Genomic DNA, 17,821 nt, shown 5'->3' on the forward strand with positions numbered 1-17,821 from the left:
AAGTATTTGACTGATTAATTAATTCTTCGTTTTCAGTGGCTTTTGTGCGCATCACCAGTGATTCGCACACTATCAACGGTTATTAACACACCTTTTAGGTATTTTGTATTTATAAGCATGGATTGATTGTACTGTGCTCTTCGATTAATTAAAGGATTTAACCTACATCCTTGAATTTACTCTTCATTTCATAGAGGTTTCAAGATTTAAGACATTGAGAACTTGACATAGATCTACTGAAACAGGAGCTTCTGGTTGCTAGTGATGGCGTTTTTCGATAATCCCAGTATGTAACTCTGTATTTGTAAAGCTCAAACTACTCAACCTTACGGGTCTCAAGGCACTGGGGGTGGTCCTGGAAATTAAGTGAGCTGTTACCCAGAGTCACATAGTGCTGAGCTGCCGCAGCCGGGAATCGAACCGCGAACCCTGTGCTCCGAAGTCAGCTGCCCTGGCCACTGCACCACACCTCTCCACTCATATCAACAGTAGAGCCCAGTCCTGACTCAGGAGGGCTTCTGCTTTAAAAATCATAAATTGTCAGACTGCCCTGCCCCAGGTTAACACTGTTTACATCACGGAGGTGCCTTTTAGCCGTTATGAGTATTTCAGGATCCATTCAGCTTCTGTAGGAGGAGTTTGGCTTACTCGCTGCTTTTCAGTAACCTGCTTTCATCTGGTTGGTGAGGTTTGTATCAAGTGTGAGGGTCAAAGGCGATCTTTCATATGAAAGGCAGTCACCGCGGTCACAGCGCCCACAGTCGGTCCTCTTCCAGTTAACCTGTCGTTCTGGAGGAACTGATGTTACTGATGTTATCCCTTTCCACCTCTAAACAGAGGCTCCTCCTTTGTTCTACAAGTGTTTAACTGGAAGGTTAGGTGGAACCAGATTCCTCCATCTTGGGTGTTTCAGTAAAGAATCTTCCAATCATTTTTAGAGGTACAATTAAATATTCTCTGTTTAATGAATCTGGTTAATTTAACTTAGTTTGTGTTAGATGTTGATCTAAGCACCCCTGCAAAGTTCTGGGATTGGCAATCAAAGACCTGCTCCTAGATGACACACAGGCCATGGCCTGTAAGATACCCTTCATTCATAGCAGTAGTGGTGGTACAGGATTAGTACACTTCCGCGGCACTACTGTGGTGTCTTTTTGGCTGGTTTTCTAGTAGGGGGTGCACCAAAAGCTGCCAGCATGTGCTCCAAACTACCTTCACAAATGTCACTGACGACTACTCAGAGGAGAACATTTATTTCACTTGGGGTTCTTGTTCATCATTAGTGCTCATCAACTAAGTGCAATAGGAAAAATTGATCCTGAGGCAATGGTTGTGCACCTTCTCCCTAACTTGTGAAGAATCAACTGATGGATGTGGTGTACTTTCCATCTGTTGGACAGGTGATGAAATATCAAGTGTTGGGATAAAAACACCACAAGGGCTCAAGGTGAGTGCGCCGCGTGCTTACAAGAGACACCAATAACACAACAATCTCAACCATTATTGGCCGTGGGAGAGGTCGTGGCCAAGACTTACCACAACCGCTTTATGCGGTTTGGATTATTTATGGGCAAAGAAGTGGGGTGTGTAGAGCGATAGTGCAGGAGGTGTGATAGCACCAGGATCTGGGAGTTGCAGGAGTCCACTGCACCCAATTATGACTGTTTTTTACCACTGAAACCAGTGGTAGGACCCATCCCACCCTTTGCAAAGAAGCGCATTTCACGGCATCTGACCTTGTTCCATAACTTCTGCCTTACTTCATTTTGCAATCTCGACATAAACTATGACTCAGATTTACGAAAATGTCACACAATCCAGCAACTAAAACTGTTGCCCTGCGTTGCGGGAAAGGGAGTGAGCAGAACAGTGCCACCTCTATAAAGGTCTGGCACTGTTTTCCTCTCCCAGCTGGTGCACTTGAGGCTGCCATACACCAACGCACACACCCTTGCACCATAGTGTGTGTGTTCGGAACAGAATAGTTCTTGTACTGGACGTTGACCCTTCCAGTACAAAACTACACTTTTTCTGCTGTGTAGATGTGGTGTACGATGCATCATGCTTGAAAAGTGGAAAAAGAAGGAGAAATGGAAACGTTCCCCGCGTTATACCTGCCTTGAGGAGGCATAAGATTTTGGTGCAAATCTGTGTCTACGAATTTTTGTAGATCGGGATATACATCAAAACCCATGGGTTGTTGCATGGGAACGCCCATGTGCCACCTATTGTACATCCATAGGATGCAAAGTACGCAAAGCAGCACTTAGCGTAACTTGAGTTGCATTGGGAAACCATCCAACGCAAATCCATACTTACGTTGGATAGTAGATCCCAGCATTAAACTTTGAGTCAGTCAGAGCAAATCATTAGTAACTCTGGGCCTCCATGTCTGTATCAAAGCCAGAAGCTCGTTTTTTTCCTTCCCATAAAAGCAAAGGGGAGTTAGGATGAAACGTTGAGTAGAATTTGCAGAGTCCTCCAGGAGTTGACTCTGAAGTAATACAATAAAAATAAGGTCCACTGAGGGTCTCCTAAGTGTAATACATGTTGGTTTTCAAGGACCGCGCGCCATGTGCCAAAGAACACAGCCTTGACGCAGCAGGCCAGGAGCATGTGGTCTGATTCAACCTGTTTTGCACTCTCCAGAAAAACAGCTGGGTCGCATCTGTAGAAACATCTGGGTGATTTATGCATCTCTTTAAATTTTATAATCTGAGAAAGTACTGCTTGTCGTGTCTGCCTGGATAATATTTTTGGAGTACACTTAAAAAATATAATACAGTTTTGTTCATGGTTTGTCCTCCATGGCAACATATGGAAGTCAGGAAAGAAATTTGAGGTCTGGCTAATTTTGACCTATAAAGTAAGTGTTCTTTTGAGTTACTCTTATCCAGTAAAATTGGGTGCAAACATATTGGTGCAGATCACGTCGGCGCCTCTATGGCAAATCAGTGTAAAATATTAGGGGAGACCATATGCAAACTATATTTTCACCCACTTTGATCTTGTTATCACTGGTAGCACAGTGGCTAGCATGTGCGAATACCGATAGAATGTGAAAACAGACTACAAAAATATATTTAACATTTACTGCCAAAATCTCAACCCTACATTAATACTGGGGGTCATATTTATCACAGTTTTGTGTCGCCCTTGCAAGGTAACACAAGGGCGACGCCACACCCAGATGAAATTTACCAAAGCATGCAAGGCCACATGTCAACATGATCCCATCAAGCGCTTGACCTTAAATATGCATATATTTGGATAGGGTAACCAAATACTGGTCAAAATTATATTAGGGAGATACTTCACCAAGCCCATTTTAATGGCAGTCTATATTTTCCAATCTATGGATCCGAAAGTAATGTTTTTGTAAGAGAGATTCTTGCTGGCTATGTCTCTACCAGGAACCTCAAGTACCACCAGTATTACATGAAGTGCCCCAGGGGAACAACGGGCGTTTACGCCCACTATGCCCACCCCCATGGCACTTTGGTATTACAGAAGGGGCCGCAGATGCTTGGGTGGGCCCTTCTGTAATACCGGTAGCACACCCGCACATAAAGTGCCAGCATTATCTTCAGGGGGCAGATATTTCCTTGCAGGCGGGTGCAGTCTCTGACTGCAACCGCCTGTAGGGGGATCTCTAATTCGTTTGGAAAAAAAAGCTTGATTCTGGATATATATATTTCCCTAGAACTATTTTTACCATTTGATACACTAAAACTCAATCATTATCATTTCTAACTACTTTACACAATTTGGTTTTCTAGTTTGATTTCCATTAACCAGTGACATCACTCAGTCATATAAACTTTCACTGCAGAGATCGGTAAGTTACCTGTAGGTTTGAATTCTGGAAGGGCTTATTCAACATTTCATTCATCACAGGACGATACTTTGAGTACTATTAAGGTGAATACTGGTAACACTTGGTATAGCATTACAAATGTCACTACTGTTGCAGCAATTACTATATAAAAAAAAGTTAAAGTTATTTTTTGTTATTAAATAGATTGAATTGATTAATCCTTAGCTTTTTATTCATGTACTAATGAAGATCAGACTATAACTTAAGCTCTCTTCCCATCCTGTAAGGGCCACCTTGCAGTATCAAGGGTAGTTCTGCCTGGGATGTCTTCTAACCAGGATTCTGGGCTTCCACGACAGAATGACACTTAAGCACCTTCGACTTTCTTAGGGTATTTAGGTCAAACAATCAAGGCCTTGTCCCAAAGGATGCTTTGCACTTCATATCAGCTATTTATTGGTACCTAAGTGCATCTCATAAGGATGGAAGGTTGAGGTGTCCAATCAGGATTCGAACCTGTGGTTCCCACTGACCACTGTAGTGGGTTTATTAGTTCACTGAACGAACAGACCCAGACAACACTTTAGTAAACTCCTTCCTGCTATGGAACAGAACAAGTGAAGTTGGATGGGGGTACTTTCCATGATCCAACCATTCTCAGGACACTGTGCTAATTTTTAGTTGAGGCTTGTGTCCTGTAGTTAGTGGTGTTGCTCCATCGTCCAGACCAGGTTTGGACTGGACTGTAGAGCAAACAGGCAGAGCCCACTGGGCTTGTCTTACTGGTCAGTGTGTTGGGTGTTTTCTTTTTTATGTTTGCGGGCTTGTTTTATTGTCTGCTTTGTTGGTTTTTCTCTTGAATTCTCTGATTTTACCACAAACATTGCCTAAAGCAACCACAAATGCATGCAGTCTTCCATACCTTGCAAAACACTTGTACAGCTTGTCTTTACAAGTTCAAACTGCCCCAGTTTGCACACATGGGACACTTTTTTAGCTATTTGATTCACTAATGGGGCCACTTTTATTGGGGTGCCCGGGACTATTTTTCAGTCCCAGTCACGCCCTGGTTCATACATTGGGCTCGTGTTATTATAAACTATACAATAGGTTCTCTAGAAAATATTCATTTTATCCAGCAATATATATTAAAGCCTTGGCAAGGCAATAATGATGGAGCTGTTGTTGTCTTACAGACGGTGAGCACACTGACAACTTCTTCAACAAGCAACATCTCTGGCATCTACTTCTGCGTTGCCACAAATGACGTGGGAAGAGAGGAGAGAAGCATCAGGTTCTTTGTCTCAGGTAAATATTAAACACATCTTTGTGAAGACTTTCAAAGGGGAAATGATGTCTTTTTCGCAGCACTTTGGGAATATCTGGTTTATAAAAAAGTCAAATTATCCACAACCTAAAATATTTTTGATAATTAAATTAACTCTAAATGTGTAGCCAATATGACAACATAAATGAGGGAGAAAAAAAGCGGAGAGGTAAAAAGAAACAAGAACACAGGAGAGAGAGAAAGAGGGTGAAGAGAACAGAAGATGTATGTAGAAGAGAAGAAAAGTTTACAGAAAGCGAAGAAAAGAAGAACGACAGTGATAAATCTATTTTCTAGCACTTGTTTTGGAATGATTTTCCGTATCTCCACACAAAACCTGATCTAATGCATTATAAAAGAATGCCAGTATTTTAATCAAAGGCCTTCTGGCAATGAATTCAGGTTATTGTTTTAATTTTCGGCTTTAATCAGCATCATACATTGATTTAGCGTGAATCTCTCACCACTTACATAAATAACAGTAAAGCTACTCTGTTTTGTTTTATAAAAAGAACATGCCTAATGATTTTGAATCACACTGACAAACCATGAAAACTACTACGAAGTTTTTACAATTAATCAGACGAAATGCCTTCTCCAACCAATTTGAAATTCTTTTCAACTGCTTCACTAAAAGTTTCTTCCAACTTCAAAACACCATTTCATATTCAAAACAAGTTTCAAATTAATTGCTTCATACCGTTTCCTAGTCTGACAATAAGGTAGATATTCCTTAAAATACATATAGGTTCCTGGTAAGAGTTTCAGAAAGTAACCCCTGAATGATCCACATGAAAAAAACTTTGAAAATCGTATTTTGTTTAGCTGGTAAAATGTTATTACATCAGGAGCATAACAGTCTAGAACGCAGGCCGTTACCACCAATTTGAGCATTCTAACTAGACACTCACCGGCCTGCATTATATAGCCCTGGGCGTGAAATTCTGCTTTGCTTGCAGGGTTTGCAGAGGTTTTCCCACTCCGCGCTCCGCTTAGCATGCTGAGTTCTAGAAAAAATCTGCAGAGCAGTGTTTTTTACTCGCTTGTGCTCGCTAACGTTAAGTTAGTGAGCGCGGTTGAAGAAAATCTTACTCAAGACCAGCGGGCAGTCGCGGATGCCCGCTTGCGCTCGTGTTGACAAACCTTCCATTTGCGTTGAGGAAGCTGCCGCTCGAGTAGAAAATCTGATTGAACGGCAGAAAGAAGCAGAAACTTATTGCGCTTCTCATGGTGCCGCTCGCGTTGATTTTCCAGCATGGGACAAACACTCAGCGTTAAAAATCTGCGCAAGCGGCTTGACCCAGTGCACTCTGCCGATTGCTGAACCCCATATAGCGTGGTTGAGTATTTTGGTCACTTTGCAGCATTCCACATTACGGAACTCCGCGACCTCTGTCCAGGCCTACCTAACAGCATAATCTCACTTGTGTTCTTGTCTGTGGTCGGTGGGCATTTTTGCTGTCTTCTGGGGCTGTGAGTACTTGCTGGACACTAACCGTGGTGTCCGCTGGGCAGCCAGAGCATTAGGCACTGTTCAATTCCGACTGCATAACCAACGGACTCCTTTTGCACACTTGACTCTCCAATTGAGGCAGACAGTCAAGGCTTACTCATGGAGTACAGGAGGTTTTAGAACTCAGATATTACCTCACAGCAGTGATTACACAGTTCAAACTCAATATTAAACACAAAAAAGGTGACAGAGATTCTTGCAATTTGCTTAACCAATGGCAATCATGCAAACTACTTTGTTTTTTGCTCACCCTGCCACCTCAGATTAGACACAGCCATATGCAAATATGTCTTGACTTCGCTGGGATAGGAACAGTCCAGGCCGAGCCGCCAAGCCAGGTCCTTTCTGAACCAGAACTCAAGCAACCCAAGACGGGATTCTGATTGGGGCTCAACAGTCGGGTGCAGTTTGCGTCCAGTGGCGCAGTTAACAATTTCATCCCAAATCTCTCCCTGGTTACCAGGTGTCATGTGTCACCAGGCTCAGAGTCTGAGAAATGATGTGAGACTAGGAATTAACAAGTCCATTTCCACATACGGGTCCAAATTCCAGGTCCATTTCCACACACATGATTTCAGTAGGAGGAAAATGTACATGTAAACACATCTGGGGCTGATTCACAAAGGTAAATGTAAACTTTTGCGTGAGTTTACGGTTGGTTACCATTCACAAAGGAACTGACGAGCAATATCTTTACAAGTGCGGAGTCTCCGTACATAAAAGGACCCAGGGACATATGTACAAGCCCCTATTTTCACGGGAACGTCACTTTTTGTGACCTTCCCGTTGCGATAGGTGCCTTGCCTTATGTACAAGGCAGCGTTAAGCCACTTAACGTGGCTTAACGCTGCCATGTACATAAGGCACCCTTTCATGCTATGTTTAGCATGAAAGGGGCGTGAAGTGGGTGTTGTGGTGAGCATTCTACCACAATACCCATTGAATTTGACGCTGCCCCCTATGTACAAGGGTGGCGTACATAGGAGGCAGAGCCAAATTTAAGACGAGGAAAACCCTGGTCTTAATGTGACATAACGCGGAGAAATGCATTATTTCTCCTCGTTTTTTTGCTTTTTCCATATGTGCTGCCTTGTGCAGCACACATGGAAAAAGCAAAATGCCATGGTGTGTTTATGTACAGGAAGGTGTCCCTTCCTGTACATAAACAAACCTTTTAAAACATGCCATTTTGTAACTTTTGTGTGTGCTGCATAAAGCAGCTCACATGAAAGTTACAAAATGGCATTTTAGGATTGTTTATGTGCAGGAAGGAAAACCTTCCTACACAAAACCAATGCTCCCCTGCACACAGACACCCTTGCACTCTGGTGCAAGGGTGCCTGCGTTGGCGCTAAGTTGTGAAACTTAGCGCCATCGCAGGGGTAAACGCAAGGCTGCACCACATCCTTGTAAATATGGTGCAGCCTGGCGTTTCCGAAGTGGCGGAGCGTGTCGTTAAGCCCAGGGGGCTAACGACACGCTCCGCCACTTTGTCGTACATATGGCCCCATGTTTTTATGTGCGGAAAAACCTATAATAGGGAAAGGTTGTGGGCCCCTTGAAGACACGGCTTAGCTACATTTGAATGGGGTCCTCAGAGCCCTCTGTAAGGGAGCAGCATCAGAGGAGTGGCCCACAGCACATGAAGTGATGCTGGCAGGAAGCACACAGGGTGGCACACAAGGATTGAAACCAATCGTTCTTACCAGGGTAGGGTCACCTTCTCTGCTGTAGTGTGGCAAAGAAACCAATGTGGATTGGACTTTGTTACTCAGGGAGTGGCGCAGCAGACAGAGCTGCCGACTCTGCAGCTGCTGACTTTGCAGCTGGGCATCCGGGTTCGAGTCTCGGCGTCCGCTCAACAACCTGAGTTTTTGGGCAAATCACTTGATCTCCCCGTGCCCATGGACAGCGCCTGGGTACCATCACCATTGATAAACCATGCTATATAAATCTACAAATGTAATTTAATTAACTTATCTTTGTGCACTGTGATCAGATCAGGAAAGAATATTACACTTGAAAATAGTTTGTGCCGACTTTGTAAAACTGATCTAGAATCAATCCAGCACATTTTGTCGGATTGTTCTCAGTACTGTTCTGACATACGAAAGAAATAAAATGTTTTTGTGAAGAATAATAGTATAAAATGTGTTACATTTGTTTTGGGGTAATTTTATTATTCCCCTTAATATCGTAAGATCCAATTAATAATTATTTGTTTAGTTTATAGTGATATTAATTGTTTTCAGCCAGAACAAATGATATTTTTATAAATAAATTCTTTGAGAGCACTGAAGACCCCATTAGGTCAACCAAGCGCTAATTACCAAAGGGAAACAAGCAGACCAGGAATAGTATGGTTTTCATTTTCTTCCTTAAGTCTATCTCATTTCTAGACTCCTCATCTCTAACCAACATCTAGTTGCATCTGTGATTCATTCCAAAATTGAGCTCTGGTATTTCTATTAGGGTCAGACATCAACATTAGGAGCAAAAATCCGTCAAGACTGTTTTTCGGAGGGTCTTTGTATTTCTGTGACGTGGACTGATGCTAACAGGACGCCTCTCTGCTCATACTATGGGATTTTTAAACGCCAGGGTAAACATTTGAGATAATTGAATTTATTCTAACTGTTTTCTTTACTTAATAATGTACAGTTTGTTGCAAAATCTACTTATTCGTCTTATATTGTGCAAGCCAATAAAGCGTGCTAAGGCTTCACTTTGCTTCATCTTGCTCAACAAGGTTTGTTCATGGATCTTTTTTCTTTCATAACAAGATTAATACATGCATTAAATGATATTTAGGTAAAAAATGTAATTTCTGGCATAGTTCGCCGCCTGTTTCTCTATTTTTACCTGGTGCAAAAATGCTTGTATGATACAGAGAGAAGCAAATGTTGTTTGTCCTGTCTCTATATTACGCAAGCAGAAACAAGTTGCAAATGAGCACTATCTCTACTTTTGCACCAGTGCAAAGATTTTTTTTAACTATTCTGGAAGTGTCATTCATGCATTGGTGTCTATTTTAGTGGCTTTTATGCAGGTATTCACACCGGCTTTTGCACCTTTCTATGTCATATCAAATCGTCTGAGGCACTTAGGGGCAGATTTACAAGCCCCTTGCGCCTCATTTTTACGCTGCCGTTGCGTAACTTTTGTGACGCAGCGACAGCGCACATCCTGCTCCATGGTGCGGGGGTACTTACAACGTGACGCATCTGGGAGATGCGTCACGTTGTAATGCCCTGCGCCACATGTAGGCGTTCCTGTGCAGGAGCAGGGCGTTCCGGCACAGGAACGCCTCCTAAAAGTGGCTGAGTAAAATCTACAAGATTTCACTCAGTCACTTTTAGGCCCATGCTGCGTCAAAACCCTGCACCTGCTTGAAGCAGACGTAAGGATTGACGCAGCATTAACTAAATAGGGCCCCCAGAGCATTGCTGGAGCTGCGTCGCGCTTGCGACACAACTCCAGCAATGCGTCACTTTTACGGCACAGATGCGTCACGCACCTGTGCCGTTTTTGCACCATGGTGCGCCGCATTGTAAATGTGATGCATCCATGATGGCGGAGCTGTGGAGCACAATAACTGGTGCATCCCTGCTGATTTGCAGGGATGCGCCAGTTATTGTAAATATGCCCCTATGTATTTTTCCGTGCGTGCCTCAGATCTGTATTGCCCTTGTGCTTAAGATATTTTTAAGCACTATTGCTACTGTTGACTGCTGCTACAGTACCTATATTAGTACAATTTAGAACCAGCGTTAATACATTACGCACACGTGCAAATACATGTTGCATTATTAGAAAATATAAATGCACACATGACGAAATTACACAGTGGCAAAAGGGGTTTTCGCATATATGTTTGCTAGTATTTTAGCGACACTGTTTGCACAGTAAACATTTTTTGCAAATGTTCACCTGCTTTCTGTAGCTAAAAGCAGTCCCGGTGCTTCAGTTTTCCGTTACATCCGTTTTCCTTTCGGTTACAACCGCAGAAACAGTGTAATGATTTTCAGCGCTCCGGGCAAAATAGCTTTGTGCCATTGCTGCGCTCCCTGTCACCATTAAATAGACCGTTTCCCGCTTTTCTTGAATGTTACCGCCATCTACTGGCGATGCCTCGAAACTGCTGCGCCTTACCTTGCCCTTTGGCAGCGCGGTTCCCTGTCTGTCAAAACATCTTTTACAACCCCTAGCCCGGATTTGTTAACCACGGGGGGAGGCTGCGCCCAGCTTTGAAATTAATCCGACCCGCTCTATTTCATATCTATTCACGGAGAATTAAGTTGTTTTAATTTCCGGCGCTAATGCCAATAGTCTCCATAAATTAGCATGCCTGCCATTTTTAAAGCCACACTTACAGTCTTGTCACGGGGATCGCTCCCCCTCCTGGCCCACTTACAAGCGGAATGGGGCGGGCCTGACATTTTGAAGCAAGACAGACATTGTAAACGTGTCAGGAAGAAGACAAATGGATGACGGCGGACGTTTGTGGGACTCCCAGCCCCATTAAAACGTAATGCCATAATGCGTTCTATTACCGTCTGTCATGTCACCCCCTAAAAACAGTTCTCGAGAGCAGCTTCGCCTGGTCTGTGCTGGTTAAGAGAATCCGTACTTCGAGTTAAGTGGTCTGCCGTCGTGGCCTACAGCCTTACATTTTTCTGGACGCAGACACGAACCTCCTGTTGTGCACATAGGCATAGCGCTTAACCCTGCTGCAGCTGGTTTCTAAGCACTGTCCATGTAGCCGATAAGGGAATCAAGTGCTGGAAGCTCAAGTGGGTTGCCCAAGATCACAGTGGCTTTCCAAGTTTGTTTTCTACACTTTTACTGGCGAATTTTAGAAAATGAAATTACGGCCTTGCTTAGAACGAAACTTCTAGTGGTGTGTGTGTGTGTTTGGGGGCGGGGGTGAAGAGAGATAGAGCGCTGTAATGTCAACATTCTTCTTCTGGGAGCAGACCATCACCACTGGTATGAAACAGCTCAAGGTTTGCTTAGCTCGCTGCATCCCCACAAGCATCGTCACAAAGTAAAGAAAGTGCTTTCCGTGTCATACACTTCCCAGAATATGGGTCCCCCCAGTTCAGCACCCACCCCCTTCACCCTTCTTTCCATAACGTGCCTCCCGCCCCTAAGAGTTATTCACTATTTACAAACCTAGTGGAATAGATATTTCTAAATTGTTACTTTCTTCCATGTATTGTACAAGAATTTAACATTTTAACATTAATAGGACATGGAAGTTCGTCAACCTGCACTTGCAGACTAACACTTTCTTTTAAAACCAGGCTCATATTATAGCTGTGTGTTTGTGTCACGTCTGCATGCTGTGTGCAGCGATCGCTACCTCACACTCTGCCAATAATACCATCATGGTGCTATTTTTTCGCCTTCAATCGATGTCAAGACTGAGCCGGCCCGATCCTCAGTTGCAATCAGCTCAGTCACCTACAGACAGTGCATTAACCAACTCAGCTTTTTTTATCAGCACAAATCAAGGGCAGTCTGATGTATATATCATTTTTATAACCCAATGGCAGCATCTTACAAATATTTCTGATATCATTATTTTGTTCACAAATCAAGTTTTTTTGGGCGGAGGCACCATGAACAAAATGTGAACGTTCCTAGCTTCAATTTTCACTAAATTCTTTAAATGTGTTCAGTATCTTGTTTTTCAGATTTATTTGGTTTCACAAAATTACAACATTAAAAAAAAAAATCTTAGTTGAGCCAAAACGTGTTTCGCGGTGTATCCGGCGTCCTCCGGACTTGCTAATCGGTGCTTAATTTGTACAAAACGTAGTGCCAGGGCCCAAAATGTTTCTTGGGAGTCCACAACAGCTGGCGCCCCAGCTCCTGCCACGGCTGCCAAATACGAGTGGCAGCAGTAACTAGCTAGTAGTTTAAAAAAATATATACTAAACTGCCAATGAGGAATTGTGCTAAAAAAAAAAGGCACAAAGCATCACCATGTGGTGGATAAATTGGTGCTGGTGTTTAGAAAAAGGAGCTGGTGCCAAACACCGGCGAACACCAGCGCAAATTAAGCATATTGCTAATGTAAATCAAGAGTTCATGTGAGATGTAATTTACAGTGAACTTTTAGTAGCCAATCTTTAGTTTTCCAAAACCTATGCAAGAAGCGGCCCATGTCGGCGGCTACTTCTATCAAGCAGCCAGCTGCCATGCCATGGGTATTTGGTAAAGTGCACATTGACCCTTGGGCCTCTTGGAACTGCTGTAACTGAGATGTGATTTTAATCCAACTCAATGGTACTTCTGCCAACCTCCAGAAGGATGAAAGGCTGAGTGGGAGCAACCTGTCAGCATGAGGTCAAACACAGGCTCCTGGAGAAGAGAAGATGCATTTGTCCAATGAGCCGCCAGACCCAAATACATTTGTGCATAGATTCTGCATCCTTCTAGCGTTCCCAAGAGAAAGGGAACTAACGGCCTGATTCATGAAGCCGAAATCGGCTCGCAAAGGGCCAGATTCTGAGAATCTGGCCATTTGCGAGCTCTATTTTTGCATTTGGGATTCATCATCCCAAATGCAAAAATCGGAAATAGCGATGTCGCAATTTTGCGAAGAATTACATTTAAGGAATCTCTATTTGAGATTCCTTAAATGCAATTCATCAGCCATTAAAAAATTGCGAATTCGCAATTTCGGCCCGCTATTTACCGCGAGGTTAAACCTCGTGGTAAATAGCGAAAACTTAGAAAAATGCTTTTAAAAGCATTTTTCTAAGTTGCATGTTGCACACACACATGTCCTTTGGACATGTGTGTGCGCAACACCTGTTTCAATTTTCATTTAAGGGGTGCTACAGGGTGTCCTTTGGACACCCCTGGCACCCTTTAAATCGCTATCTTATTTGCGATTAGCTAATTGCTAATCGCAAATAAGGAATACTCCCCATTCATTCCTATGGGCCTTTTGGCCCATAGGAATGAATGGGGAGTTTTTCCTTATTTGCGATTAGCAATTTGCTAATCGCAAATAAGGAATTTGTAGGAATCGCATTTTATTTTGCGATTCCTACATGAATGCTGTTTTGCGAGTCTCTAATAGCGATTCCTTATGATTCTCTATTAGAGACTCGCAAAACGGTACCTTGATGAATCAGGCTGTAAGGGGCATATTACCAAGCAATAGCGATAATTATCGCTATTGCTTGGTTAGAGACAAAACTTTACCGCTAAGCTGCGGCGATTTTTATCGCAAATAAACCTTGGTATTACAAAGGTTTATCGCAAATTCGATAAAAATCGGCCGCAATGCATTAATATCGCTGAAAAGTCAGCGATATTCATGCATTAGCGAGCTAATGCTCTTAGCCATGTTATCCACCTCCCATTGGATAACATGACTAAGAACTGCTCAGGGCAGGTGTTAGCTTTTGGAGATATTCGGCTTAGCTCAGGAGTGAGTAACCTTCACTCCTGAGGCACAGCCGGGAGCGTCCTTTGTAACAATTTGTGTGATATTTTTAAAAATTTCTTGTATTTCACTTGCGAGTCACAATTTAGTCCTGTGTTGATTTTAAAACACTCACTTTGTTGTTTGACGGTCGTTGGCACACCGCGCTGTGGATTTTAACACAGCTGCGGCCCCTCGACAAACTCCCCTCAGCTGCCGCCATCACCGGCGTGCAACCGGTCACGCCCCCAGCGAGGCCACGCCCCCCGAACTATAAATAGCGCTGACTTTCTAGCGCTCAGACAGAAACCTTCACTCCTGAGGCACAGCCGGGAGCGTCCTTTGTAACAATTTGTGTGATATTTTTAAAAATTTCTTGTATTTCACTTGCGAGTCACAATTTAGTCCTGTGTTGATTTTAAAACACTCACTTTGTTGTTTGACGGTCATTGGCACACCGCGCTGTGGATTTTAACACAGCTGCGGCCCCTCGACAAACTCCCCTCAGCTGCCGCCATCACCGGCGTGCAACCGGTCACGCCCCCAGCGAGGCCACAGCCCCCCTCTTGCCCTTTCCCGCCTATAAATTATGTGTATGTGGAGGGAGCGCAGCGGACGAGCGCAGCGGGCGCGACGAATGCGCGCCAAAGGCGCGCATAAGGCAAGCTTGTCTGCGCTCGTCCGCGCAGAGTCCGGGCCTAGGGCTACCCCCCCTACACCCCTGACTACGAAACCCAGGCAGTACAGCTCCGAAAAACTCTTAGAGCTAAGACTCCTACAAAAGAACTGCAACCAGCACCCTTACCACGTTGAATGTCTCCCGTACACATGCAACCTCTGCAAATCCACCCTCAAGCCCCCACCACCCTCGGACCAGCGCCACGAGTACCGCATGTTCTTGCTTAACTGTCGGTCTCTGCCCAAGCATAAGAACGAATTTGCACTCCTGATGGAGGAGCACAAACCCGATATCGTTTTCCTAACGGAAACCTGGCTCACCGAAGACTCAGACCCAGCCTTGGTTACAGCCATTCCCCCTGGCTTTCAAATCTCCCGCCAAGACCGCCCAAAAGGCAGAGGAGGAGGATTAGCAATTGTTCACAAAGAGCAGTTCCTCTGCCGAATCATTGCAGAAAGCATTCCAGACTGTGAAAGCCTAGCGTTTAGTCTAGAGCTTTCGCCGAACAACTGCTTCTCAGGCACCCTCATACACAGACCTCCCGGCCCTCCAAAAGAATTCCACATCCAACTAGCACGGATTGTGGCAGACCGCGTCAGCAGTACCGCCAATTTCACTTTGTTGGGTGACCTTAACTTTCATTTCGAGTCCAATGCAAATCATACGGCAGCTCTTCTTACTGACGACCTGGCCGCGTTACAATTACACCAACTGGTCAGCTCCCCTACCCACGATCAAGGGCACTTGCTTGACCCGGTCTTCAGTAATTGTACTAATTTGACAACTAGTCTACCTCTCCCCCTCCCCTGGACTGACCATCTACTGGTCCCGTTTTTATGGCACACCCCAAACCCCCAGCCTCCAAACCCACTATAAGAATAGCCAGACCGTGGTCCCGCCTCCCTACCGAGACATGGACCAAAAAACTGTCCAGCAACCTGCCACCGCTTAACGATGACCCATGCATCGCAAACCTTTCTTATGAGGACTGGATTACCAAGTCACTCGATCTTTCTCTACCTAAACGGAAAACCACCACTAAACGCTGTCACAAATCAGCTCCGTGGTACTCTGAAACCCTCAGAACTATGAAACGTCAGTGTAGACAAGCGGAAAGGAAATGGCGCTTGGACTCTCTGCCAGACAACAAAATTCAATACCAAAAACTACTCAAAATGTACAAAGAACAAATCAAGGCCAGCAAAACAGCCTATTTCGCCAACGAAATTATCTTAGCGAAATCTAAACCCAGGGAAATTTTCCGTATTGTGAAAAGCCTCACCAAATTACCACCCAGTCTAGATGAGACCAAGACCGCAGAACACTGCAATAACATGGCAGATTTTTTCCTGCAAAAAATCACCACCATTTATGAATCATTCCCTGCCCCACCCAGCACCCCCTCCACTCCAAGCAATTCTGACCTGAACTCCTCCCCCACTCTCGACCACTTTGCCCTTCTTAATCTCTCGACTCTCGAGTCCTTGGCAAAAAAAGTCAAATCCGGGTCTCCGGGGGACCCAGCCCCGCCAGACATCATTATGTCAGCCTCGGCTATCACCCTGCCCGTCATAATGGACCTCCTCAACGCTTCCATCTCTACTGGCGTAGTCCCGCTACAATGGAAACAAGCCATGGTCCGAGCACTATTAAAGAAGCCCAAGCTGGATCCATCGAACTTCAGCAACTACCGACCAATCTCTCTCCTTCCCTGGCTCAGTAAAATCCTAGAGAGACACATCAATAGCCAGCTGATCAAATATCTCGAAAACGACCAGCTTCTTGATCCTACTCAAACGGGCTTCAGACCAAGACATGGCACCGAAACCGCGCTCCTCATGGTCACCGAGGAATCCAGAACCATCCTGGATCAGGGAGGATCAGTGGCAGTGATCCTCCTTGACTTAAGCGCGGCCTTCGACACGGTCAGCCATGACATACTGCTGGACCGCATGGCAAACATTGGTATAAAAGAAAAAGCTTTGTCTTGGTTTGAATCCTTTTTACAGGACAGATCCTTTCGGGTATTTGACGGAACATCCTCCTCTACCAGCAGACCTTTAAAATGTGGAGTCCCGCAGGGCTCCTCATTGAGCCCAGCGCTCTTCAACATATATATGAGGCCACTGGCTGAAGTTGTTCGTCAGTATGGAATTAAGATCATTTCATATGCTGACGACACTCAGCTAGTGGTCTCACTGGCACAGGAGGCTAACCAGACCTCGAAAGGAGGGCTCAAGAAATGCCTCGAGGAAGTCAAGGATTGGATGTCCTCCTCCTCATTAAAAATGAATGGGGACAAGACAGAGCTTATGCTCCTGGGCCCTACCAACCCCAACTCCCTCGGCACCATATGGCCACCCTGCCTGGGTACCCCCCCGGCCCCAAAGGACAGTATCAAGAGCCTTGGGGTGTGGCTAGACAGATCTTTGTCCTTCGGCACCCAATCCACCAAACTAGCAGCCACCTGCTTTGGCCTGTTCAGGGTGCTAAGGAAGGTACTCCATCTTCTACCGATGGAGGTAAAACAAGTAGCCATCCAGGGCCTTATCCAGTCACGACTGGATTATAACAACGCCCTTTACCTCGCCGCCCCAGAGTACACAATACGGAGACTACAAACGGTGCAGAACTGCGCCGCGCGCACTTTGCTTCAGATCCCCCGACGTCAATCAGTCAAAAACGGACTGAAAAAACTGCATTGGCTACCCATTCCCCAAAGAATACAATTCAAAGCCTTATGCATTGCACACCAGGCGTTCTGGAAAACGGGTCCCCTCATCACCCGTAACCTTGTGTCACACTATCAACCCACTAGGAATCTGCGTTCCAACCAGACCTTCACGGCCACAATCCCCAAAATAAAAAAATCCAGAACTGGCGGTAGGACTTTCACCTACAATGCTTCCAAGCTATGGAACACCCTACCCCTCCACCTAAGGAAAAACCCCAATCTTACCTCATTTAGGAAACAGTTAAAAACATTCCTCTTCACTGCCGTCTGATAACGCCCTGGCTTCCTCCTCCTGTTCTGTTGGTTT

General features: G+C 44.7%; 1 protein-coding gene across 2 annotated transcripts in view; it reads left to right on the forward strand.

The window, feature by feature from the left end:
* LOC147718463 (vascular endothelial growth factor receptor kdr-like) overlaps positions 1-17,821 on the forward strand; it is a 537,031-nt gene that overhangs the window by 386,326 nt on the left and 132,884 nt on the right. For both annotated transcript variants that reach the window (XM_086918385.1, XM_086918386.1), the window contains exon 12: positions 5,014-5,125. In XM_086918385.1, coding sequence (XP_086774511.1) covers positions 5,014-5,125 — 112 coding nt within the window. The remainder of the gene's footprint in view (positions 1-5,013; positions 5,126-17,821) is intronic.

The sequence above is a fragment of the Lissotriton vulgaris genome, chromosome 4_1 (genome assembly GCF_964263255.1).
Source record: "Lissotriton vulgaris chromosome 4_1, aLisVul1.2, whole genome shotgun sequence".
Classification (NCBI taxonomy): Eukaryota; Metazoa; Chordata; class Amphibia; order Caudata; family Salamandridae; genus Lissotriton; species Lissotriton vulgaris.